Genomic DNA, 26,568 nt, shown 5'->3' with positions numbered 1-26,568 from the left:
GATGATGGACAAACGGGTAGATGATTTACAAATGAGAAATGGACAGACAAGCAGATGGTTGATAGAAAATTGAACAAAGGGACAGGTAGAAATGGAGGAGGTCAGTTTGACCAATCCTTGTTTAAAGGAGAAATGGTCAAATAGACAGATGATCCGACAGATGGACTGGTAACTTCGTCATTGGAGAAGAGTATTGATAGATAATTGAGACAATATCTAGAAGAGTCAGAAGTCGGATTAAAGAACATTTTCCCATCCCACCCTCGGCTGTGGGAATGAAGACACCTGGCCCAAGGCGTGGTTATAAAATTCTCAACTTTAATCAGTTCAAAAAGTTCACAACAAAGTAACACCTCGAGAAGGGAGATTAGCCGTTAGTGATTGGGTGCTTATTTGGATTTATACATTCTTTCTCAATTCAACTCGTTGGCAATTCAGGTTCTACCAGGTTCAAAAAGCGTCTTTTTATTTGGACAGAACTTAAAAACGGCTACAAACAAAATATCCAAAACAAAATACAAAATTAAATGTAAACCCATACTTATTTATTTATTTTTTAAAATTTGCTCTATCAGGTAGTGTCCTGACGCACTACTGCATGGTAAACAATCTAAATTAGTACAGTTCAAAAAAATAAAATGGTGAAAGCCATCTGAGTTAAACAGGAGTCGTTATAAAGATGCGACCAACCAACGAACCAAGAACCCATAAATACGCCCCGCCTCGTCCGGAAAACATCCCCATGATGAACAATCCTCTTAGAGGAAAACGAAACGCCGATGTCGACTGAGCGACAGCACACACACGCACGCACACACACACCCACAAAAAAAAAGAAAAAAAGTGTTCCCATGGTATTCAAGATGCTATACAATTGGGATGATATGCACAAATCCGGTTTAGTTTTCCCTAAAGATGAACAAAAAAGAAAAAAATATCCCCTGCTGACAGCAGGCTGGTTTTACTAGAACATATGAGCAACAGAGCCTTCATTCGTTTTCTGTTAGATTCACATTCCAAGCAAACACGATCGTCTGAAGCTTCTGCCGGCGCGACGCCGCTTACAGAAGATATTTACATATAAACACGTGTTGCAGAAAAAAAACAAACAGGAAGAACTGGGAAACATAATCAGAAGGTGAACAAAAAACAAATCTTTGCCCCCCAACCGATTGTTATGAGTTTATCATGCAGGTCTGGGATGGACCAGAGACCACCGAAAACGTTACTGCCGGAAAGTTAATACGCAAAAAAGTCTCCATACAAAAAACACAGAGTTATGTAAAAAGGGGCCACAGAGTGACGCGCTAATCATTTACAAGATATTGGCATTATTTTGGTCAACAAACATCCGGAGGGACAGCCCGCGCTGCAGAGGGGGGGCTAACTCCCACCGTACGCCACCCAGTGCCTCTCTTAGGTTTTGTTGTGATCGGGGGTTTGTTGTTTTTGTTGTTTGGATACTGTACAAGTTTTGCCGGAGCTGCAGCTCAGTCACACATCTCCTCCGGGATCTCATGGGGGTTCAGGATGCCCGGTACCGACATCTGGATCTTGTGTTTCTCCTCCTGGGCCTGACGGAGCGACGCTTCCCTCTCCTCCAGGAACAGGTCCGAGGTGTCCTCGCCTGCAAACTCCTGCAGAAAACATGGCGGTTAGCTCAGCTACAGGGCCGTTAGCTCAGCTACAGGGCCGTTAGCTCAGCTACAGGGTCGTTAGCTTAGCTAGGAAGTCAAAGTGAAACACAAGGAGATAGGCAGTCTTCCCTACGTCCCAAATCCACTATGGACGCCTAGCAGTGTGATGTCATACACGTATGACGGCAAAAAGCTGCTCACTGACAATCACTAGCATTGGTTAGCGATTTAATAAAGCACGCTAAATCTTAAATGTACGCCTGATATATAAAAGAAGGGACACAGTGCTATGCTACTAATTTTCAACACTACCACAACTTGGTCATAAGGTCAGGAAAAAGTTTTAATTAAGAAGAAAAAAGGTAGCAAGGGAAGTCATTCAGGTATGCTAACTTGACTATGACAACCTGGACATGTAGATGTGCTGTGGAATTCAGTGGGTTTCGGTTCAGCTAAAAACTAAAAAAAAAAAAAAAAAAAAAAAGGCGGCCTAAACACCAACTCTGACAGATCATCAGTAGAGCAGGTGTTTAAATTAGCTAATCAACCAACCCAATGTTAGATTAGCTAATAGCAGCGCTAGCTAATTAACCACCGAAGTGTTTGAGTAGCTAATCAGCCACTAATCTAGCACCAGACTGAAGTCTCATCATCCAGGTTTTGGTAGAAAAAAAGAAAAGTGATACTTATTGCAACAGGTCTGCTGGTTTCAACTATAAATAATAATAATAATAATAAATGATTGTACTTTGTTCTAAAACTTTACACAGGAATCTTTTAAAACTTATTTTTCAAGCTTTCATGCCAAAATTTTATTGCGTTTCTTTTGCTAATTTTAAACTTTGTATAATTTAAGACTGATTTTTATTATTCAGCGTTTTGGAATTTAATAAACAAACATTATTAACCTAATGAAATTTAAGCATTTTCAAGGATTTGAAGCACCTTTATAACAGAGAGGACATGTTTGATTTCCTTGCGTCGATCAGAGAAACTGATTTATTCCAACAACAAACAAGCTGAGGCCGTTCTATAGGCGTCAAAGAGAAACCCGACCATGTGAGCCGAGTTATTTGTGGAAACAACAGCTAGGCAGGAAGCTATGCTGTCTCTGATAACCTCTGGGAGAAAGAACAGCAGCAGCAGCAGCAGACCAACATCGATTCATAAAAACGAGCAAACCTCACCTTTATCTGCACCAGGAAGTCCCTCAGGTGCTCCTTGAACGCAGGAATGTCCTGGTTTAAACTGAACAGCCCCGTCACAAACACCTTCACCTGAGCGCTGTGACGGACGGAAGCACAAACATCCATTAACGTGAGCGAACGCTCGCCTGAAATCAGACGGTTTGTGGCGCTTGGACTCACTCCTGTAGGTGGGGGAACGCCGTCTTCAGCAGGTTGGCCACGTACTCCTGGATGAACACCTGGTTGTTGGTGGGACTGCCGGGGTTCAGAACCGCCGTGATCTTTCCTTCCTCCACCAGGTTGAACATATAAGCCAGGATGGACGCGTGCATCGTCAGACCTGTGAGGAACAGGAAGATGCCATTATCGTTTTTATTCATCTTTAACCACAAATCAAACCTCCGGTCACTAGGTGGCAGCAGTGATCACATTAATCAACAGTCTGCCTGTTCAAACTACTAGAAGAAGATGACCTACACTGAGTGTAAACTGTAAACTGCAGGGTTTCCCCCAGTGTATTATAAGCCATGCTTCACTAGCCCCGCCGCCAGGCTAAGTGTTGTTTGTTTATGTTTCTAGGGAAAAAAAATAAAATCTTTTCTTTTTTTAAAGCCAGGCTGCAAGCGTCTCTTTTGCTCTTACCATTTCACTAGCAGAGCAGATTTATCCTTAAGGATAGGTTATAATAGCATTTCACTGGAGATCTTTTCCCGTAACATATAATTACACAGTAATACTTTTACATTTCCTGTCAACTTAACATCTTTTAATACAAAACACGGTGGGCCGCCTGGGCACCCCGACCACCGGGCTTAGAAAGTTTTCTGGGGGAAACCCTGAAACTGCCTATCTAAATTTTAACAAGCATTCCTTGATCATTCATAGATTAATTGATTAATTTTTTGCATTACTAACAGCAAAATGTGCTTAATTTTATTTTTATTTACAGAATTTGAGCCAGAAGTAGTAAAATATTGCCGTATTTACAAAGAAATTTTTACTTTTTAAATACAAAATGTTTATATTATTTGTACAATTTTGTCTTAATTACTGCTCTGAGTTTTTTTTGAGTCTGTCTTCTCTAGTCAACAATTATTGACTATTATTCCAATAATCAAATAATCCTGATTAATCCGATTAATCGTTTGAGCCTTACAATTGGCCCTTCATAACTATCTGCTTTTGTTACACCTTTTTCCACAATTGTCACCATCAGTTAAAACAAAAATGCATCAATTTTTTTCAAGGTATTTGTTTTATTTTAAAACCTCAATAAAATGAAATAAACCTGTATTTATTTAAAATTAAACTTCTTCTAGGTGACAGTATGATTGGTCTGATCGTTTCAGCTCTAATTTCAATGCAGGAGCTTTAAAAGTTTGTGTGTTTCATTTGTGTGAACTCACCGGCGGTGTGCGACGTGTCGGTGACCACGGAGAAAATGTGCTGCAGGATGTCGCAGAAGTACGTCTGGTAGAAGCTCTGCGCTGCGGCTTCCTCCTGCGCCACGTTCTGCAGCATCGTGTAGAGAATCTGCAGACCTGGAGCAAAACAAACGCATCTAGAGTTCCCGACGTAAAATAAAAATCTACAGCTGGGCTTATCGTAAACATGGCTGCCGTTTGATCCAACATGTTTCTGCAGAGTTGCTGCCAATAAAACAAAAATGGCGCCCAACTAGTTTTTAAGCCAACCACTTGATGGAGGTGGAAATCAGGGATTAGTAACCAGTCAGGATGAATCTTCAGGGTTTCACCAACTCAAATTTAAGACTTTTTAAGATTATGAATGAAAATTATGAAACTTTAGATCTGGTTACATTCTTACTTTAATTACGGTTCCTTTTAATCTTTTTCCTAATTTGTCGTTATCGCTGTATTTGCGGCTTTCGATTGTCTTTAGAGTAACAACAGAGTTTCTGTTGCACCAAATGCTGCTTTTAGATTATTGTTAGCTGTAGCAACGACGGCGGCCATTTTCTGGGAAGCTAAGAGATAAAAACTTTGACATTTCTGGTTTGTGGCTTTTGGCAGCATCTTTGTTTATTGTCACTGCATATGTCTCTTACACAGCAGAAACAAAATATCATCAAGTATTTTTGGTCTATTTTCTAGTGCAAACATGTAAGGACCATTGGAATAAGACAAAGCTAACTTAAATGTGACTTTCCACCAAGAAATAAATGCTAGTTTTAAGTAAATAATTTAATATTGATGAAAAAGTACTTTTTTTACTGGCAGATAAATTAACTTCTAAAATGTCTTGTGATAAGTTAAATAATCTGCCAGTGAAACAAGTATGTTTTAATCAGCAATAAGGAATTATTATTATTATTAGCCTCTATATTTTAGAGGCTATTAAAAGGCAAAAAAAGGTATTTTTGCAGATCAAAAATACCTTTTAAGATTTTGTCTTTCTCCACAAAATTCCAAGCAACCAGCAAGAAATTTGCACTTATCCCATGATGCACACAAAAAAGATAGCTAGTAGTTAGTAATTAGCGGTAGCTTCAACCATACGCAATGAAGATGTTAATGAATGAACGACTCAAAACTTTTGCTTTGACAGAAAACTCCCACAAGGAAGAAAAACATTTTAACATATTTAAGGCCAACTTACATTTTTAAAAATGAACTTAAGACAATTTCATTTCATTTTAGAAACATAAATTTAAGGCTTTTAAGTGACGCCGACTTCCTGATTTTAGCGGAGTTTGAAAAGTTTGTTTGGGGCGTTTGAGGCTTCCTACCGGTGTCGGCCACGTTCCTCATGGTGTGTTTGAAGGCCCAGATGATGGAGTCCAGCACCAGTTTAAACTGGGCGGGGGGGATGGCGAGGAATGCTGGGAAGCAGTGAGAGTTGACTGCTTGCAGCAAGTAGAAGAAGTGGGTTCTGTGTTCTGGATACTCCTCAAAGTTCTGCTCCATGAGAACAAAAAGTAATTATTGTAAACTTTACATTTTGGACACGTAATTTGGGTTTGTTGCTGGTTTTTCCCACCTTGTTGATCATGTTTAGCGTGCACTCAAACACAGCGTCAAAGATCTGCGGGATCTCGCTGGTGATGTGGCCTCCCAGCTTGTTGACGATGGTTGCCATGGTGCTGAGAACCTCGGGCTCTCGGGCCGCCGGGACGTTGCGCTGATAGTCGATGAGGACGGCATCCAGGAGGGGCGGCACAAAGTTTTCTCCAACCTGGACGGAGAAGAAACAGAAGAAACGCGCCGGACCTTTCAGTAACACCAGTGGGAAAACAGTAGGGGTGCTAAAACTGTGGCGCGTGGGCCAATTGTGGCCCTACGACTGATTTTTTGTCCGGTCAATCAAAAGCCAGTGATTGGTAAAGAAGGAAACATTTAAGTTTTATTAGAACAAATTAAAATTGAAAACATGGAAACTGTACGAAGGTCTAAAACGAAGTGTTTATGTTTTAATAAATACTTAAGTAAGTAGGACCAGAAATATCCAACAACTTTTATCCAAAAGCAAAACTGGAGGCACCCAAACTACATTTAAACTTTGCTGAACATAGCAACTGTTTTTAAAGATTGACCCAAGTATTGTTCTTGTTGCTGTTTGTAGATTAAAAACAAAATCAGTCGTCATCCCTAAAAAGTGGAAACTGCATTTTTTTTTTCATGAGATCACATGGATTTTACATGAGTTCACCAAGAACTTCTGGCTTTTATTGGTTATTTTAAAAAAAACAACATTAAAAAAAGGTAAAATGTATATTATCTTCCCACTCCAAAAATAACTCCCTGCTTGTGTCGGTTAAAACATTTGCTCCAAAAAAAAAAAGAAATAGTTTCATTACTGAATGAGGCGTGGCATCTCACCATCTGCGGGTCGTTTGATCGGCTAACCCAGCCGGAGATCAGTTTCAGCGTTTCTCGTTTCACCGTCCTCATGCTCCGGATCAGCGGCTGCTTCGTCACCATCTCACCTGCAGCAGAGCAACGGGTCGCACACGGTGAACACATCGCGTCAAACTCAGAGGAAGATTTGTTACGTTCACAGAGGTGAGCAGAGTTTAGACCAGGGGGCTCAAAGTGCGGAGCGAGGGCTTTATATTTATATCACTTTATTCTCGTAATTTTACTTTATTTATTTTCTTAGCGAGGCTTTAATACTCCGTCGTATTTTGACTCAAGAAGTTTGTCCACCCTGGTTTAGACTCCGTCTGTCCTGCGCGCCGCTAACAGTGACGAGAACCCAGTGCATACCCATACCGTTGGTCTGAATGGCGGCAGAGATGTTCTCGCTGAGGCACTTGTAGACGTTGAGCATGTCCAGGTAGATCCGGCCCAGCTGGATGACGAACGGGTGACCCACGGCCTTGCAGGCCCGGACGTTGGTCTTCAGGATGCTGCCCAGCTGCTTCACCGTCTCCGGGTCCTTCAGGATGTCGACGTTCTGCAGAGAGGCGGCGCCGGTTAGCGCTCCGTACGTCGTTTTTTGTTTTTCAAACAGGAGGAATGTTGTTGACTAACCTTAGTGGCCTGCTGGATGATGCTGTCCCACACCTGGTTGGGCAGCAGCATGTATTTTTCTATCAAATGCTCCTGGACCGCCTGGTCCGTCTGGGCTCCGATCATATAACCCACCGCCTCGTAAAACGTGTGAACCTGAACAAAAACAGGACAAACATGCATGAAACGCTGCCGTTAATCCGATGAAAGGTTTTTATAACGAACAGAACCACCGCGATTCGGAGGCTTTCACTCACAAGTCGACTTTGCTGCTCCAAAATCAGCTTTTAATCAATTCATGAAACTTGGCAGGTGTTTTCAAAGAAAGTGACTTAAATCTTGTTTTAATAATTGAGTATAAATTTATTGAATCAAGTCCAAAGTAATTAGAAAAGAAGAAACTTTTATTTCAATACAGCACATGTGCAAAATTATTTTAAACAATGAACAGAGATGGGAAGCAACTGGTTTCTTTTACTCAACCACATTTAACTTTTTTGAAAACAATTTGTTTTTAAGGTATTTTTACTAATTTTATTATGAAGTAGCGCTACTCTTCAGTAAAATTTCTAGATTTTTGACCCACTGAATGAAAAACAAACATGTTTTAACCAAAAACTCAAACCTGCAGTTTCTGTTAAAGTTTCATGAGTTTTTTATTGAAAGGAACTGATTTGGAAAGATTTCTTTTTGGCTAATCTGCTGGCTATTTTTCTGGATTAACAGATTAATACATGGATATCAAATGGTGCCCGTTAGCATTTTTTTTAAAAGTCTGAACTAAAAGCTAAAACTATGAACATATATAAAAATATTTAAAAGTTTTTTTCTTCCATCTTAGATGCAAAATATTTACATTTTTGGCTTAATTACTCACCTGGACCTGCTGCTCTTTCAGCAAAATTGTGTTTTTTGAGTTTCCTCCTTTTAACTATTATTCGATCACTAAATAAACAATTCAATAATCAGTTAATCATGATTGATAATCGCCTGGCGCTGACCTGCTGCGGCTGGAGGTCGCAGATGATGGTGTTGATGTTGTTCAGGATCTCGTCGATGAACGGCATCACCTCGCCCACCTGGACCTGGATGAAGTGGCGTCGGCACTTCTGCGCTATCTTGATGAAGGTGTCGCACGCCATGTCCTGGACGCCATCATGGGTCTCTGAGTAACAAGAAGACAGAAGAATATATTTAAAAATGTGAAAAATGAGTCTTCCTAGCTACAAAAAGGCTTTTATTCGTCATTTTTACCGTGCATGAACTCAAACAGCTTGTTGACGACGGTTTTAAGGAACTTCCAGTGAGCTCTGAGGAAACGGGGATACTGGCCGACGATGTACATGATGTTGGAGGCGATGATGGCCTTGTTGTCTTTTCCTCTCTTCTGCTCACACAGACCCAACAGATCCTGAAAAAAGAAGCAAGAAACAAAACAGATCCTTTAAGATGCAACTAACAATTATAATCGGACTAAAACATTTGGCAAATTTTGAAAACTTTTTGTTTAAACTTTTTTTATATACAAGATTAAAATAATTTAAGGTCCAAATAAACTAATAATTCAGTTCCTTTATTAGATAACAATGATAATAATAATAAAAAAAAACCGTTTTATTGCCTAAAATGTAACAACTTATAAATTTAAATGAGAAATATAATTCCTCTTTAGCCGAAATTGTTAGGAAAAAATTATTTTTATTTTATTGCAAAAAGTTTGGACACCCCTGACTTACGTTAGTAAGAAAATGATTCGTATATTTTACCTTAATGACAGTAACGAGGAATCGCTTCTCGTCCTCCTCATGCATGGCGCCGCTGATGGACCCGATGGCCCAGCACAACGTGTTGAGGTTCTTCCAGGACCATTCAGACCCGTTCACCTGGTTGTGAAGCTTCTCTGTCATGATGCGCTCTGTGTCCGCGTAATCCAAGTGAGTCAGATAAACTGCAGGAGGAGGAAGCGACACGAGGTCAGACGGAGTAAAGCGTCGATCCAACAGTTAAATCACCCAGAGCTTTGAAAATATGACACAAATTACTCAGTTATTTTCTTGAACGGTTCTGGGTGCAGCGCCCCCCGCAGGCGAGGAGGGCAACAGGTTGGTTTGTTTGACGCAGTGCAGCGTGAAAGCAAACCACCTAAAAATCTTAAACTGAAGTCTGGAGCGGTGTGAATGCATATGTGAACGCTAAGCAGACCAGAGACTGCTCCAAAAGCAGGAAGTGGACAATAAAGCAGGGAATTCTGGGTAAATACAACCAAAACAAGTGTAGCGCTAGCTGGAGAAACGTTTTTTTTTTTTTTTTTTTTTTTACCAAAGACGCAAGAGAAATAAGGCAACCATTAAAATTTGTTCACATTTAGTGAAGGTCTTCTTCATAAGTTTTTGTAGCAGTAGGTCTTGGTGCAGCGCCCCCACAGGCGAGGAGGGGAACAGGATTTTCAAATAGTTCAGTTCGGTTGAAGGATTTTCAAACAGTTCAGTTCGGTTGAAGTGAACTCTGGTTCGAATGCATATGTGAATGCCAAGCGGACCAGCGGCCACCCCAAAACCAGGAAATGTACTACAGCGCAAGGTATTCTGGGTAAAATACCACCAAAACAAATGTATGAGTCTAGCATTAGCGGGAGAAACTTCTTATGGTCTTTTACCAAAGACTGTAAAATCTGATACTAATCCATTTTTGTTTACATTTTGTGAAAAAGGAAGTTGCGCTCATTGTCTTCTTAAGCGGTTCTTGGTGCAGCGCCCCCCGCGGGCGAGGAAGGGAACAGGTTTTTCAAGCAGAGTGGTTTGTTTGACACAGTGCAGTGTGAAAACGAACTGCACAATCTGAAAAATGTAACGAATGTTGAAACTTCGGTCTCCAATCAAACTGTGGTGTAATAACCTCCTGGGTCAATGCTTAAACCCAGATTTACTCATGCCATACAATAATAATCTGATTAAATTAGCAGAACCTGAAGACAGAGCAGTAATAAACCTGTCCATAAGGATCCCTGCAGAGAATGAACTCCAGATGCCCCAGTTACCAGCTCATACCGAGGGTTTCCCTCATGTTCTTGTAGAGGTTGATGGAATCCGTGTCCTTCATGAACTCCCGGACCACCTCCCCCTGGTCGTTCTCCACCACCAGCACCTCCTCCGGCTTGGCCATCCGACTCACCATCAGGAGACGCACCTGCCGCGGGATATAAAAATCATCTGTCAGGACATGCACACTTCAGATGTATAAATTTACTTTAAGGCATTACCAGAGGGGGGGAATATTTACTCTACTTTAGAGGCTGCTGATTTATGAGTACCAGTGTAAGGAGGGTCTCTTTTTGGCAGCAACGTGTCTTACAGCGGTGCCAAATGATTCTAGCGTGTCTGTGAGTTGAGACGCTGCAGGATTCAAAAGGTTAAAGCGGCTCAGCCTCGTCCGTGTCATCTGCGCTACGTCACGATTCATTAATAAAACAATAAGCATGCAAAAGCATCGCTGTCAACATCTCAAAACTCTCCAACTTTCGCACGTTGCAGTGATCCCACAGCAGTTGCATCATGCATTCAGAGCCCATACTGTCGTCATGGACACTAATCTGCTTCTATTTTAGAGCTTTTGATAATTTATTTGACACAACAAACAACTCGAGTGATTTTATGACAAGAATCAGACGCAAAATCTGCAAATGGACATTTTAAAACCCATTGTGAGAAAGTATGTCTTTGTACTTATTGTGCACATTTATAATATTTAATCTTAGCCACTTTCAACCCAAAAGGAGAAACAAAAGACGTGAGATTTTGCTGCAGTAGGCGGTACCTTGGAGAGAACGGGGAGATAGAGCTGTCTGCGAGGCGGCACGTCAAAGTGCTGGTTGCCGGAGAGCAGAGGGGACGTAGATGTGGAGAACGGACTTTCTCTGTAAAGTTCAGCAGCCAGGTGGTTCCAATACTCCAGACAAATTTTAAAGATCTCGGTCTCTTCGACCTCCGACACCAGGAGCATGTAGTGGAGCGCCTGAACGAGAACGGCGAGTTGTCAAACAGATGTTACATCTTTAATTTTACTTTTTTCCTGAAAAAAAAAGCCCGAGAACTTCCCCCCACCTCCATTAGTGTCTCTCTGAGGTTGAGCCGCTTCTCGATGAGCTGCCCGTGCTCTTTGAGGAACGTGCATAGAAACAGGCTGAGGTTCTGGATGAAGTTCTGCTCGTCATCTTTCCCGTTGGCGTAGGCCAGCCGGATGTTGGTGTTCAGCGGCAGCATCTTAACAGAGACGTTTCTCGGTAAAAATCTGGCTCTCAGACGGCAGGAAAATAAACGATCCGTTTGGGTTGGACCCACCTGTTTGAGCTGACACATGGTCAGAGTGAAGAGGGTAACGAACTGCTCCTCGTACTGGCTCACGCTCACGCCGGCGATCTCCGTCAGGCATTTTAGCGTCACGTTTCGGAACATGGGAACGTTCAGGAACTGCGGGGAGATTTCAGACGTTCAACAAACTAACTGGATTACTCAAAATAAGAATCGGGTAGTAACTAGTTGTATTTACTCAGTCACTGAATGAAAAATAAACATATTTTAACCAAAAGTCACCAGACACAGACACACCTGCAGTTTTTGTTCAAGTTTAATCAGTTTATTATCGACAGAAACTGATTTGGAAACAATTTTTTTTTACTGATTTTGTTACTTATATGAATTATTGTCATTTCTGTCCTTAAAATACTGAAATTTCCACTTAACTTTATATTTTGGTTCATCTGATGAAGTAATTTTTAAATATTAATGGTTCATAGTTTGATAGGTGACTCAGTACTTCAGTAAACATTTATCAAATACTTTTTTACTCTTGGATGGCTACTTTTTACTCTTACTTGAGTAAATCTATTAGGCACTCTTCATGTAATCCCCACCTTATACACCAACGTGCTGATTAGTTTGGTTTCAAAGATGTATCCCAACGGGATCCAGTTGAGGAAACGCAGGAGCGTCTCCAGGGTAGCGTGGACCAAAGGGGCATTCTGGGAGTTTTCCTAAAGGGCAAACAAGGACAAAGACATGTGGAAACCAAACTGGTTTTTGAGGGACCATAAATTAAGGAGATAAAGTGAATATCATACCATGACAAACTGGCAAAGCTGGAAAATCTGGGAGAATTCATTGCACATGCTGAAAGGAAAAAGGAGACGTTAAAGAACATCAGCATCCATAAATCCAACAAAATAAACCAGAAGGTTGGAAAAAATAAATTTTTGGGTTCTCTACCCTGCGCTGCAGATGACAGCGACTTCATTCATTCATTCATTCATTCATTCATTCCACCAAACAGCAGCAGCAACACGTCCGACTCTCACCTGTCTTTCAGGTGCTTTGCCTTGACCTGGGTCATCTGTCCGCTGGAAAAGTCAAAGACTTCCTCGCTGAGCAGCTTCAGGATGACCATGTTGTTCTGACAGAGGCTCTCGCTGGTGCGGCTGGCGCCTACAATGTCACTGATAAACGTGGGCCAGTGTTTGGGCCACTCCTGCTTCAGGATCTGTGGACACATTTCATCAAACGCATCAAAATCAGTCACAGAAGAAAAAGAAATGTTTTCTATGGTCATCATAACTGTAAAACTACCTTAATATTGAAATGGTTACTATAGTTTACTTTTTGTTTTCATTAAATAAGGTTGTATGTTCCTCCAATCAATCTAAAATTATATTTTTAATAGGTTATAAACAGAATACACTGAATAACATCGATCATCCCAAACATAAAAACATTCATTATATAATGGCACCAACATTGGTCAAAAAATTAAGTTTTAAGTGACATGAATCAAAATAATGATATAAATCCAAAACTTGAGGATTTAATAAACATGAACTCTTAGAAAATGATTAAACTTACCTGAACCAGGATCATGTTCAGCTTTCCAATGTATACTTTCTCTTTCTACAACAGAGAAAAACAATAAAGTTGAACAAACTAAATTATCAAACCAGTAGTTTTTGTAATAGGTTGGACAAATCTTTATGTTTATAAAGTTCAACTAAACCTAAATCATAAACATAATATTACATCAAATTTCATTCATAGAGCATTTTTTTATACAACAGAGCAAAAATGACACATTAAAATTAACAAAGTTAAATAGCAAAAATAATAAAAAAATATATAATTTTACAAAAGAAAAAAGTGGCAAATAAAAAAGGATAAAAAAGAAGAAAAATGTTTACTTTTATTCCGTGGTATAAGAGCAAAGAAAAGTTTAATTCAATTGTTTGTAAAGAAAAATTTATGAAAATCATGTTATGCTCCTCTTTTTGTTGGTCCAGATAAATTTCACAGAAATTGTAATTTTGCAAACACAAAACGCTTCCAGTCCTTTAAAGTCATCTTCCGCCAAAAGTTCTTTAAAATAGAGAACATTTCCTAGACAAATAGCAAAAAAGAATAAAAGGGAAGAGTAAAAAAAGAAAATCATGTAAAAAAATATTTAAAAAAATAAAAAAAAAAAGAGAGAGAAGAGCAAATGTGGAAACAATTATTTAGATTAGCATCCACACCAAACTAAAAGTCCATCCAGTTCAGGTTGTCCAGTAACACAAACACAAAATAATACTTAAAAATAATTACATCTTAAAGTCGACACATTAAACTGAAAACCTGGTTTCCTTCTTGTTTTTCAGTAAGTTAAATACCAACATGCATAAAAAGCTTCCAGTTTGACGTCACAGAACTCTATTAGTATTATTATTATTATTATTATTATTATTATGTTATCTTAAAGATATACTGACCTCTTATCACAAGGTGCAGGTGTCGACTTTATGACATCAGAAACATCTGATTTATTTTAAAGTTCAGTAAAGTTAATAGAATAGTAAAGTTTACAAAAAGATAAAAACTATAAATCGATTGAGCTGCAATTGATCGATAAATTGATTTATTGCTTATTGCGACAGGTCTAGCTGCAACTAAATTAATTTAGTAACTGATTATTGTGACGATTAATCGAATAATTGTCATAATTATTTGATTTGGGGGGAAAACTGGCACATTCTGTAATTTTTAAATTTAAGCCTTTTACTAATAAATATTAGAGTAGAAATAAATTAAAATATGCAAATAAACAAATTCAAGTTCTTTCTTAAATAAGACAGAAAAACATTTTATTGCCTAAAATGAACAACGTAGCATTCCTTCAGTGAAGGATTAAAGATTTATAGCAAATGATGCAAGTAAAACAGTATAAAAACATCTGAAAAGCTCAACCCTTTCTGCTTTATTATCAATTGCATTTTTGGATTAACAGTTTAATAATTACATAATTAAAGGTATTTTTTGCAGAATTTGAACCAGTTGAAGCTAAAATTGCCATTTGAGAAGTTCTGGTTAGAACATATTTTACAGACTAAAGTTGTTTTCAGTTTTAAATGCAAAATGTATGTATTTTTTGTATTTTTAGCTTAATTACTGGTCTGGGTGTGTTGTTATTTTAGCAAATCGCATCTTTTTCAGTCTGTATACTCCAGTTAGCGATTAATCAATGACTAAATAAGCTGACGATTATTTCAATAATCTATTAATCATGATTAATCGATTCAGCCCTACCTTTAAACTTTCATTCAAACTAGTCTTGCACATCTAGAAACAGAAATTTGTCCCATTTTTCATTGTCAAACAGATAGGATTAAGAGTGTAGGTCTGGGCTTTAATTAGGCCACTGGAACACATTAATATGATGTAATCCAAACCGTTCCATTATAATTCTGGCTGTAAGTTTACGATTGGTTTCTTTGCTCCCAACAGACTTTAGCCATGAGCTTCTTGTCTGCTTTTCTATTTAATTTGCCTTTGGCATCAATAAAGCATTTCTGAATCGATTTTGAATTTGATTAACGTTCTCCTTGTCTGGCCTGTCAGTTCAGCTGGATGGCCTCGCCTTTGCAGGTTTTCAGATATTCCACCATCTTTGGGAAGATGGTGACGGCGTTTTATAAGCTAAATCTGCTCTTAACGTTTAACTTCTGAACAACTTTTTCCCCCCTGACCTGCTGTGCTAAGTTACACAGAGGTTTACAATTTTCCAGTCAGGTGATCTCTGGAGGCAAACATTGGCACTAAACTTTATTGGAAGGTATTGAAGCAAAGAAAGGTTTTGTGCAAATACTAAAAACAACAGTTTTTTAAAAACTGCTGAAAAAGCATGTGATGGTCTATTTTTTGTTGATCTGTCATGTACAATCCAGATAAATATAACTGGAATGTTGCAATAATGTTGTAAAATGTGGAGATGTTAAAGGCACAAAACAGAAAACAGCTAACTTCCTAGACTATAGCACAACGTAAACATCTAAAGATTCACTCACCTCTACACTTGAAGCATCCGACGAAGTCTTAATAATGAGCCCAACAACATACTTTTTTATACCTGGCAAATACACAAAGGCATCAGAAGGAGAGCGTTAGCGTCGCCAACAACAACATTTATGTCAACATATCCTGACATGACGAGCTGCCTGAAGCAAATTACACAATAACCCTCAAACAATCTGCTGGCATCAAGCTAACTTAACTACCTAACTTATCCCACATTTTAACACTTTAAAAAGAAAGGTGTGGCCCTCCACTTTCATACTGTTGCAAAGCCAATTGTAAACCACGAACGTTTACTGCAACTACCACTGAACTGCTGCAGGTCAGTTCAGTGGAAGTTACATTTCCTTTGTGTTTTTATTTTTTTTACATGCAAAACTATCAATGTGATGGGCATGTTTAAAAAAAGAAAAAACACAGAGGAAAGAAACAGTAAGTTTCAGCGCCCTCGCATTTGGCTGTGCTGGAAATGATGTGCTGGGGTGTGGTGAGAGGAGCCGAAAACGAGGCAATACTCTGACACAAGGGGGAAAAGACATACTTGCCGGTCGCCCTGCACTGGGTTTGCCACTTGAACAAAATTCAGGCATCTACGGTCAGAAGCAGGTAAGTCTTAGGTCAATGGGAAAAATGAATTTTTAGTAAACTTATAGAAGAATGGAGGGAGGCAGAATCAATTGATTTGACATTGATTACCAATTTTGTTCCATTTTCATTACTTTTGTTTCTCTCTTCAAAACAATAAAATTGAGGGCAATTATCAGTTATGTCTTTTTATTTTTGAAGCTGTTGGTGTTAAAAAGCAAGCTGATGGGCAATTAGGCAGAAATTAAAATCTGGACATTTAACCATTTATGTTGCTTTTCATTAGCATGATAAAATTATTGCACCAATACAATGCACAGACAAGGCATCATCTGACGTTATGCATCTTTAAAAATCTATGACAGAGCATTAGGGCCAGGCTAAGATAAAAAACTAATTACGAGACTGAAGTTGCAACAATGCAAGAACGAAGTCGCAAGAATAGTAATATGAAAAGGAAGTTGTAATAATATCTAAATAAAGTTGTAATAATCCCAAAGTCATAATGCAAGAACAACATCATCTTTACCTGCTTAAAGTTGTAATAATGAAGTTGCAAGTAATTTGTTGTAATATTACCAGAATAAAGTCATAATAATGCGAGAATAAAGTTTTTGTTACCAGATTAAAGTTGTAATAACACAAGAATGAAGTTGCACGTTAATCGTCGTAATGTTACTACAATAAAGACCTAATAATACAATAAAAATAAAGTTGTGATGTTATCAGAACAAAGTTGTGCGATAATAGTCACAGTAATACCAACATGAATTCGTAATATGAGAATAAATTGAAACATTACCAGAGTAAAGTTGAAATAATATAAGAATACAGTCATAATATTACCAGAATAAAGTCGCAATAAGTTATACTTTGTCACTTATTTTACAAATAAAAAAATTATAGATTTTTTTTAACATCATAACATTATTATCAAACGATCATAAAGTAGTCTATTTTGAAGAAACAACCACACGGTTTGCCAAACTGCTCACATTAGATCTTAAAAATTCGCTAAATTAATTTTTTTTTCTAATTAAACAACTTTTTCTATTAATCTACCAACTCTCTTCTGGTAATATTGCATCTTTATGCTCATGATATCATGCCTACTCTTGCAATTAAAAATAAATAAATCTCTTAGCCTGGCCCTAATATTACTTCTACTAAAAATCTACCTCAGCTACACATCAAGGCAAAAATGAACATTGAGATTTCTGGAAAAGTCTGTCTCTCTTGTGACCAGAACATTTCCCAAAAACTGCATAGGACTCTACAGGAAACAGTGGAGAGGGTAACTGCGTCAAACTACCCCTTCATCACTCCCTATGACACCAAGAGGGCAAAGCAGCAGATCAAAACTATCAGATCCCAACAAACTGACATAAAAACTCCAAGGCAGGGTGCTACCATTTCATTTAATTTAAATAGTGACAATATTCATCTACTTCTTTTAAGAGATGCCAACAAATCTAAGCGAATTTAAAAAAAAAAAAATGTTGGAGTGTTTTAGTTTCAGTTGCTTTCTCTTCTAGCTGGTCCCAAAAGTGAGTGCAAGCCAGTGGAGCAGAAAACAGTCCAGCATGCTTAGCAGGGGAATACTCTTCAACATGGCAACCACACGTCACAACATTTAAACCCACATTAAACGCAGAGTACTCTGACATCCACCACAGAATGAACCCTTACCTTCACATTGATTTCGGGGCAGAATCTTCCATCTTGTTTTGATAACTGTTTCCAGTATCTGAAGAGCATAGTACTGTAAAAATGCAACAAGGAAGCAGCATTAGCGAGGAAGAAAAAAAACTTGAATAACACTTGAGAACAAGAACTGTGTCACCTTAATACAAACCAAAAACAGTTTGTTGTGGCCTGGATTTCTAAAATTGATTGGACTGATCCATTTCATGCAGATTTTGCACCTTGCCTATGAAAGTCTCTACACAGAGCGTTACGCTGAAAACACTGCAGATGTCCTGCTGTTACTTCCAGCATCGCACCAGTTAGCAAAAGGCACCAAAAACATATGCCGACCTATTAACCATGCAGAGCGCAGACGCCTCAGATTGAGGTCAAAAATGCTACAAAAGGCCATCTCAGGTTGGGAATCAAGAACTTGCAACTGGATATTTCACAGCGTATCATTTCAAAATTCATTTTTTAAAGTAACTGAGGCTAAAAAGACATAAATAGCTCAGGAAAAGGAAACCACAGCTTTTAAAATTGCATAAAGGACAAAGTGATGAAAGTTGTTACTTAATCAATCGAGACGAGAGACTAGGCCTGTTAATAAGCAATAAATTAATCACATTATAAACTCAAACAAACCCAATAATTTCCATTTGCATGATTTATTGTTTCCCTTTCTTCCAAAAACTGGATGGTAAAAGTTTTCAGTTTGATATTTTGGTCTCAACTAGCCTTTCTTTGAGGGATAATTTTGTTTACAAACGCTTCATGATTTATTTTATTTCTTGTTTCTGTTGTTTTGTGTATTTTTTATATTTAAAATGTTTTGCAGTTCCAGTGTTAAATGTTCATTAGAATTTAAAGTTTATTGATTTTTGAGAATGTGTTGCAGCTTTATTATGCAGTTACAGTTATATTTTGGATTTGTTGTACGTTTTATGCTGCCGTCTTGGTCAGTTTACTCTTGGAAAAGACATTTTTTATCTCAATTAGTTGTTTTTCCTGGTTAGATAAAAGATACTCACATACATTCATACCATTAAATTACTTGAAAACAGTCCAAAACAACAGTATTATTGTTTATTGCAAGAACTTTTGGGACAATTTATCGTTCGGCAAATTTGTAATCGGGACAGGCCTATGACGGACTATACTTTCGTATAAATAAGCACTCAAGAATCTACACATTCACGCATTAGATGAAAACTTTAATTAGGCAGGGTGACTTTATAACACCTGGCATAATTCCTAAAAACAAGAACTGGATCTGCACGTCAGAATTTGTGGATTTCGTGTGACTTATACATTACACATGTAAGATGAAGTCTTTCTGGATGGATAACTTTCCCCCTTTCTTGTTGTAGAAATATAGCAGGGCCTTCTTTCTTGGTTAGTTTTCCACTAGACTTGGTTTGATTGGGGACCAAAGTAGTGACATTTATTACATTTTCAGTTTGCTTCCACGCTGCACTGTGTCAAACAAAATCTTTGAAAAACCTGTTCACCAAGAAGTACAAAAAGAAACGGCACGCAAATTTCTGAAGAAGACACTGAATGCAACTACCTTCTTGAAGGGTAACCAAAAATGGAGCACCGTCAGATTTCAACGGTTGTAGAATTTCTCTTTTGTCTTTTGCAAAAAGCCATTTCTACCGCTACCGCTAGACTAGTGCATTTGTTTTGGTTGTATTTACCCAGAATACCTTGCACTGTAGTCCACTTTCTGGTCCGCTTTGCGTTCACAGACACCTTAAAACCGCGCCAGAGTTCACTTCAATCAAAGTTAGATCTAGCTTTGTAGGTGGACCAGAGTTTGCGTTTTTGGTCTGCATCAGAGTTTGACAAGGTTCTTCTCTGTAGTTGTGTAAATTTACAATTCTTTTTCTTATAGTTTCACAAAGTTTTCTAAGGGGTTGATGTAACTCTAAATTGTAGGCTAATATCAGCTTTAAATTGTAGTATTTTTAGCTCAACAAATGCATTCCCCTCACAAATGTACAGTTTTACTTAGAGAATGAAAAGAAGAAAGTAATAAGTACCTATGGCTGGACGACATGGATGAAAAACATATCACGATATAAGCATTTCATATCAGTCGACATCAGTAATTATTGATTAGGTTTTTGTTTTAAGTATCTGAAATATTGCCAAACTGGTGGCGTAAACTTTCTTGTTTTAGCCACAGTTTTCACTCGATGTCGTTGTTTGTTAGTTATGAGGCACCTTGGCGAAACCTGAAACTGCTGCTGCGCAAGTTACTCAACAGATTGTTGCTAGGTAACCAAAGAATGAGTGAGTTAGTTGATGTCACCAACTTTGCTTAGCTGGCCGTGAGAAGTTGAGCAACTAAACAGCTTCCTCTGACTACATCTCCCATAATGCTGTGCAGTTCTGGATTGGAGTTTAGTGAATATTCTATATATTGAATATTGTATTGATACTGATCATATATCGTTATTGATTTATTGTCCAGTCCTAATTGTATGTCTTCAAAATGAGCGTTGCTTTTCTTTTTCTTATTCTGCTCATAACCTGACCCTTTACTTTGGCGTGGTGCATTGGCCTGTCGCAGTAAATCAATTAATATCATTTTAAATTAAAACGAGCTTAATAATTTCCATGTGAATGACTTAGCGTTTTTCTCTTTCCTTTATTTCTACCAAAACTGGATCACAAAAGTCTGGTGCTTTGGTTTGATTAAAATGTTTTGTTTCTTTTTAAGGAAAATTGTATTTAGAGAAACATCAAAATTCATTTCATTTGTTGTTTCTGTTTTGTGTATGTATTTTGGATATTTAAAATGTCCAGTTCCAGTGTTAAATGGATTTAAAGTTTATTGATCTTTGACAATGTGTTCTTGCATTATTACGCCATAACCATTATATTACTTGAAAATGCACTCGAAAAAACAATATTGTTTATCGCGATTGCTTAATCCTATGCCACCTGGGCAATATGCAACATTTTAAAGTGGTATAATGGTAATCTTACTGCAACAGTTTACATAACTTCTGACTGAATCCTTGTCCTTCCAATTGTTTCTTTGTCCAACGATGCCACAGTAATAAAAAAAATTGTTTTCAATACAAGTTTTTGCTTTGTATTACATGTAGTCATAAAAGAAGACGGAAGTGAATCTAGTTTTACCGGATCATAGCAGGAAGGTGAAACGGTATTAAAAAAACAACATCGAAGCTGACAAACTGAGGCAGGAACACAAAACCAGTTCATGACATACAAAAACAGGTGTTTCACCGCACAATGGTGGCCTGACTGAAATATTTCATTAATGTATTAATGAATGCAGAAAATATTATTAAGTGGTATTGGGGGGGGTTAGAGGTCACAGGTGCAAAATCTGCAAACTTGCAGATTTTCTTTAAGTATTTATACTTCAGATTCTAAAAGCATCTAAAAATGCTTAAATCTGACTGTTTTTATAGTTGAAATCACCAAATTAAACTTTAATAAGCAGTAATACGCATAGTGAAAGGCATCTTGGTCCTACAGCAGAAGCTTCCTTATCTACAGTCAATCAGAGACGAAGTAAATAAATGCCGCTCCTGGATTGGCTGGTGTCGAGTAGCGAAACGCTTCTGTATTTCAGCTTCCCAATCTGGATTTTCTTTGGATTATTTCATATTTGCTTTACAAACAAAATGTGCGAAATAGGCGTGTTTTCCAAGAACAATTTGCAGAAAAAAAAAGAATCAGTGAAAACTGAACTGTGAACACTGTAATTCAGCTAACAATGTTAAAACTAAAAAATTTGAGGGAAATCCGTTACCATTGCAATGATACCAATACATACCCTATGTTAATTTAAATAAACATACATGGGCATGACTGAAGTGATTCCTCTACAGTGGCACCATTTTACACCCATTAATCTCTATAGAAACCAACACTTTTAAATTTTTTAGCGCATTAATCACCCCTAACCTTGTACACTTTAACAAAGAGGTTACTATTGCATAAGAGATGTGCCTGTCCTCAGATTCAGTTAAAAGGTTGAGGTGTGAGCTAAACCAGACCTAAATAGGTGAATAAAGCCTAATGCATTTTTATTTAAGAAAGTATTATCCACTAATCCCAGCATGAAGATCCTAATTTGAAAATTAGCTCCAAACAATGCAATGTTTTTGATACCCAATCCAAGATCAGGCCTTTTTTCCAACTTAAATGTGTTGAATTGTTACTTCATTTTATCATTTATAACCCAAACTATGTTTCTTTATCTGGTGCGTCATAAAGAACAGCGAGACCAGCCGCAGGTTAAGTTCTACAAAAAAGGCAAATAAAACATTTACTTCAGAGACATCACTGTTTCTTGAGTTGACTGTTTCAACGGTAGGGATCATCAGTTCAAGAGAACATGAATTTTAGAGGGGAAAAAAAATAAAGGAATGACTTGTAGAATAGGATGTTATTAAAGCAGGATCACCAAAGTGCTACAGACAATAGATGCTGAGAGATTAAAGGTGAAATCTCCTTACAGGCACAGTGACAGTGCAACACTCACAGGTGTCAAGTGAATGGCAGAACACATGGATTGATGCGTTTTTATTTCACCTTTAACTCCGAAAGTGCAAAACCAGCACAGGAGGCAAGAAGAGAAACTCCCAAATCCTGTCTAACAATTGCTACCATAAAAGATCCTGTCCATTTTTTTTAATTGAGGTAAACAAAAGAAAGGAGAATAAAAGGAAAGATGAGAAGTAAAGAAGAGAGCGTAGTCAGGAACAGAGCCGTGATCCCTACAGCTGAAATTAAATCATTTCAAAATTGTCTCAGCACAATGGATCCTACTGACTGCAGCCTGCACTCCCCCTCTGTCCAGTGAAACAGATGCAGGAAAAAAAATGGATGAACAGAATTCAGTCAAAAGTAATTTAAAAAAGGGTAGACCTTTTGGAGGCCTGCCGTCAAAGCCTAGCTGTGTCAAGATGCACGGGATGACACACCCTCTTTCTTCCTATTACAAGCCATAAACATAATGGAACATTGTGATTAATATCAAATAGTCACAACCTGAATGTATTACATTAAATATATATTACAATTACTTTAATTCCAGACTAAAAGCCAAATGTTTGAAGGTGTTTACCTTTGGCTTCCTCTCTTCTTCTACTCATTTGGCAAATTACATATTTAAACCTAGAAAAGTACTATTAACATGTCAACTCAGACATCAGCGACTCATTAAAAGCAATCTTACAGAAACAAAAACAAAACACATTTAAACAATGCATATGTTCATATTACTTTGAGGAAGCTGCACTTGAAATGTTTTCAAAGTAGGAGTCAGTTTCACTTTTGCAATTCTGGCTCTCTTAGGGTTAAAAAACAAAATGAAAGTTGGTGGATTCAGTTCTCTGAGTGCCCAAAGCCATAAACTAAAATGACATTTGTTTAATTCTACTCATGAATTGGATGAAGTTTAAAAAACTGTGCCAGATTTGTAAATGAGAGAAATGCTGCTGGCTTTTATGTGCTTCAAATGTTTATCTGGGTGGTTCAGTTTTTTTTTTCTTTCATTTGAGTAACTTGTGCAAGTTAGGGCATGGGTCAACTTTCTAAATAAGCCATGTGTGCATAGCTAAATGGCTAACAAGGTATAGTACTTTATCAGTACATGATAAAGATCTTCTAATATGCTTTTTGTTCAAATAGAAATCTTCCTCAAAGCAAACTTAAATGCATTTCCAGCTGCACTTTCTGAATTATGGCGAGCTTACTTTGGTGTTCATGTTTTGCGAGAACTCCAGGATGGTGTCCACTCTTGTCCACGCATCTGGATGCTCTTTTAAGTGTGTCAACACTTCCTGCGCCATTCTTTGCTGCGATACAAAAACGGAGGGAACTTTTCAAGGTTCATAGCAACAAAACAGTTTATTTTAAAGAGAAGAATATGGTAAGAGAGATTAGATTGTCGATTATTCTGGGTCCTGTTTGGGTTAATGAAGCCAACAACGTACCTGAGGTCCCACGCCATGATATAGGCAGTTCACAACATTATCCAGCAAGTTGATATCCAATTTCTGGTTGAAGTCCAGCAGCTGTTGTGCTGCATGGTCTGCTAACATTGTCATAACTGCTGGCATAGAGTTCTGTAACAAGGACAGGGAGGGGGTCATGAATGCACAGAGCACACTCAGTCGGCAAAGTCATGTGAACCATGCGTTTGGAAATGAGTCCAAACAGCTGACCGTGTCACAAACATCATTTAGAGAGCTGTCACTTTGAGAAATTGAACTTGTGGTGTCATATGTCTGACAATGTTTTGGAGGAAATAAGACAAATAGATGAAGAAATTTCATTCACCTGCCTATGCTTATTCTGGGTTATTAAGCAGAATAATAACTCTTGATATCATACCCAGACTGGACTATACAACACCAAAACGACTGAAGATGTAAATTAAACAAGTGATAGGCTGCAAAATTTGACTATTAAAAGGTAAAAAAGGTCAACATTGATTAGCAAAGTTGAGCAAGCAACAGAAAACCAAGTGTCAATGACTTTGCTTAGTTTGTGTAGACCAGACGTTTCACAGTTTCCTCTTATATGACCCTTAGCATGAGGTTTGAAGCAAGCTCGCTTATAACACTGCAAGGGCTAAAGTCACACTTTATTAAGGTTTTAACGAGCCACGTGCCGGATATACAAAGCGACGTCATATTGTTTACATCTGCATGCAACGGAATTCAGTCCAAAAACAGACTCCAGCACAAATCCAAGGCTGGAAATATACACTCAATCTGACATGGAGCTCAGTAGGAAGTTATTCCCAATATCTCTACCGAGACGGGTGTAAACAACGCGCACACGGTGCTATAATTAGCCCGCAAATGACGCTCCATTTGAAGCTAGTCGTTACACGAACTGGTCACATGTGGTCCTTTCACTGCTCACTACAACCACTCCCACCAAGGATGCCAGAGACAGAGGACGCCCATACAAACACGTTACTATCAAGCTGTATCATCACCACTATGAAGTTGGTGTGCATTATTCTTGATGCGAAACTATTTGCGGCATTGCTTGGATACAGACAGCAGAGGTTACGATGCGCACCTAGCAACATAAACTTAACATCCGCTCGGATCACGCGCAGGAGTGGATGCTGCTACAGTCAGTGGGAGAGGCGAGGGTTTAACCAGAAAGCACATGGTTATTTATTCATCTGCGTTGTCGCACTTTTTGCTACAATTTCTCCCTATGAAAAAAGTTACAGCACTTTTCCCCCTGACTGCTAACATTAGCTTAAACTAATACAGTTGCGAACGCTAGCTAGCGGTCAGTCAATGGCTGCTTGGTTATCCCTACTGATGCTGGCAGTGCCATCCGAATTAACTTGTTTTCAAAAACACCGTGACAATATAATGTAGCGCTTAAATAGCATATATAAATATCCCTACAAATATATGCATTTTAATACTAAAAAAACACAGCAGGTTTGCAGTTAACCCTGGTTACCTACCTAAAAGTCCAAGGCTCTGACTCAAAAGAGCGGCGTTTGCCAAAAGAAGCTACAAGGTTAACAGTGAGGCACTTCACTGTTAATTTGGAAAGATTTCCTATTTTTGCTGCTGTTTCAGCGTTGACTAAATCCAGCTCCAGCAGCGAATGATGCCTAGCTGCTAAGAATGTTAGATTCCCAAAACTACAGTTACGGAAAACCGAGCGAGCTTCCTTTCCGATACATTTTACGAAAAAATAAAAGTAAAACCTTGATTCACTTATTAATTCGTTACTCTTGTGATTTTTCCGGCGGGGCGGTATAAAGGTTGTGGTGCCTGCGCCTCCTCTCCTCTCTCAAGCAACTAACTCACAACCGGTTGAAACCGGTTCAGACTGGGAGATTCCATCTCGGTTTAGTTTTCAGCCGATGGCGCCGCGTAAAAGTTTGGACCTAGATTCCGCCCACCTAGCGCGCTGATTGGCTGAAACCATGACGGAGACTCCCTTCTCGGAGTCCCATTGGCTAGATGAACTGTCAGTCTATTTCAATTCGCTCAAGCGCCCACGCGACTTCTCCGCCCGGAGAGAAAAAGAGGGCAGACTCCCATGCAGAGTGGACTTCTGCACGATTCAGCGCATCAAACTCAATATTCTCTCATTCAAATGGTATTTTTCTTTATTTATATCATTAATAAGTTAACAAAATGCATTACAACCCAGGCATACTTCACAAAATTAGCAAAACAAGCCCACTTTTACGATTATAACCCTTCGGAGTGAATGTTCTGCTACTTTTTAAGGCAACATACCCTGCAATGACAGCGACTGTCACATTCAGGTAACACTAGAGGGGCTGAACGATATGATGAACCGCAAGCGCCATTCATTTGCCTGTTGCTTGTAAGCTGGTAATTTTCCACCAGCCACGAGTGGGAGTGGTTACGCGATCACCGGGGTTAGAAAGCGACCTCAAGGAGATTTTGGCTCCTCTTGAGTGACTGACAGCCCTGCGGAGATAGAGGAGACTGCAAATATATCAGTGTCAGCAGCATCATAGGCAGGACTTGTAGCGACATGCTGTGTATTTTCTTGCAAATTAGGAGCTTTTAATGCACAGAGAGGATGCAAACATGACAGCGTGCTTTTTTTTCTTCCTCCTGCGCTGCGG

The 26,568-nt window shown here is 38.5% G+C and overlaps 1 protein-coding gene across 4 annotated transcripts; it reads right to left on the bottom strand.

Annotated features, from left to right (window-relative positions):
* Positions 1–298: 298 nt before the first annotated feature.
* On the bottom strand, positions 299–25,809 carry xpo1b (exportin 1 (CRM1 homolog, yeast) b). Of its 4 annotated transcripts, none has more exons than XM_015007753.2 (25): positions 25,420–25,809; positions 23,915–24,046; positions 23,675–23,776; positions 17,934–18,006; positions 15,653–15,714; positions 13,188–13,232; positions 12,647–12,828; positions 12,413–12,461; positions 12,206–12,325; positions 11,634–11,762; positions 11,397–11,555; positions 11,110–11,307; positions 10,344–10,482; positions 9,063–9,244; positions 8,551–8,707; positions 8,298–8,461; positions 7,318–7,452; positions 7,051–7,240; positions 6,664–6,770; positions 5,825–6,019; positions 5,574–5,742; positions 4,231–4,365; positions 3,005–3,164; positions 2,825–2,921; positions 299–1,637 (listed from the first exon to the last, which is right to left on the bottom strand). In XM_015007753.2, the coding sequence occupies exons 2-25, from the start codon at positions 24,038–24,040 to the stop codon at positions 1,491–1,493; spliced, it is 3,222 nt and encodes a 1,073-aa protein (XP_014863239.2). In that variant the 5' UTR covers positions 24,041–24,046; positions 25,420–25,809; the 3' UTR covers positions 299–1,490. The 4 variants fall into 4 exon arrangements, with proteins under 4 accessions (XP_014863239.2, XP_014863240.2, XP_014863241.2 ...); XM_015007754.2 differs by having other exon boundaries at positions 7,057–7,240; positions 25,420–25,808; XM_015007755.2 differs by lacking the exon at positions 25,420–25,809 and adding an exon at positions 16,201–16,249 and having other exon boundaries at positions 23,915–23,933.
* Between the last annotated feature and the right edge of the window lie 759 nt (positions 25,810–26,568).

Source organism: Poecilia mexicana, unplaced genomic scaffold (genome assembly GCF_051168715.1).
Source record: "Poecilia mexicana isolate PSO_F unplaced genomic scaffold, ASM5116871v1 scaffold_15, whole genome shotgun sequence".
In the NCBI taxonomy this organism is placed as follows: Eukaryota; Metazoa; Chordata; class Actinopteri; order Cyprinodontiformes; family Poeciliidae; genus Poecilia; species Poecilia mexicana.
Note: the sequence above shows the minus strand (reverse complement) of the source record. Positions and strands in the feature narration are given on the sequence as shown.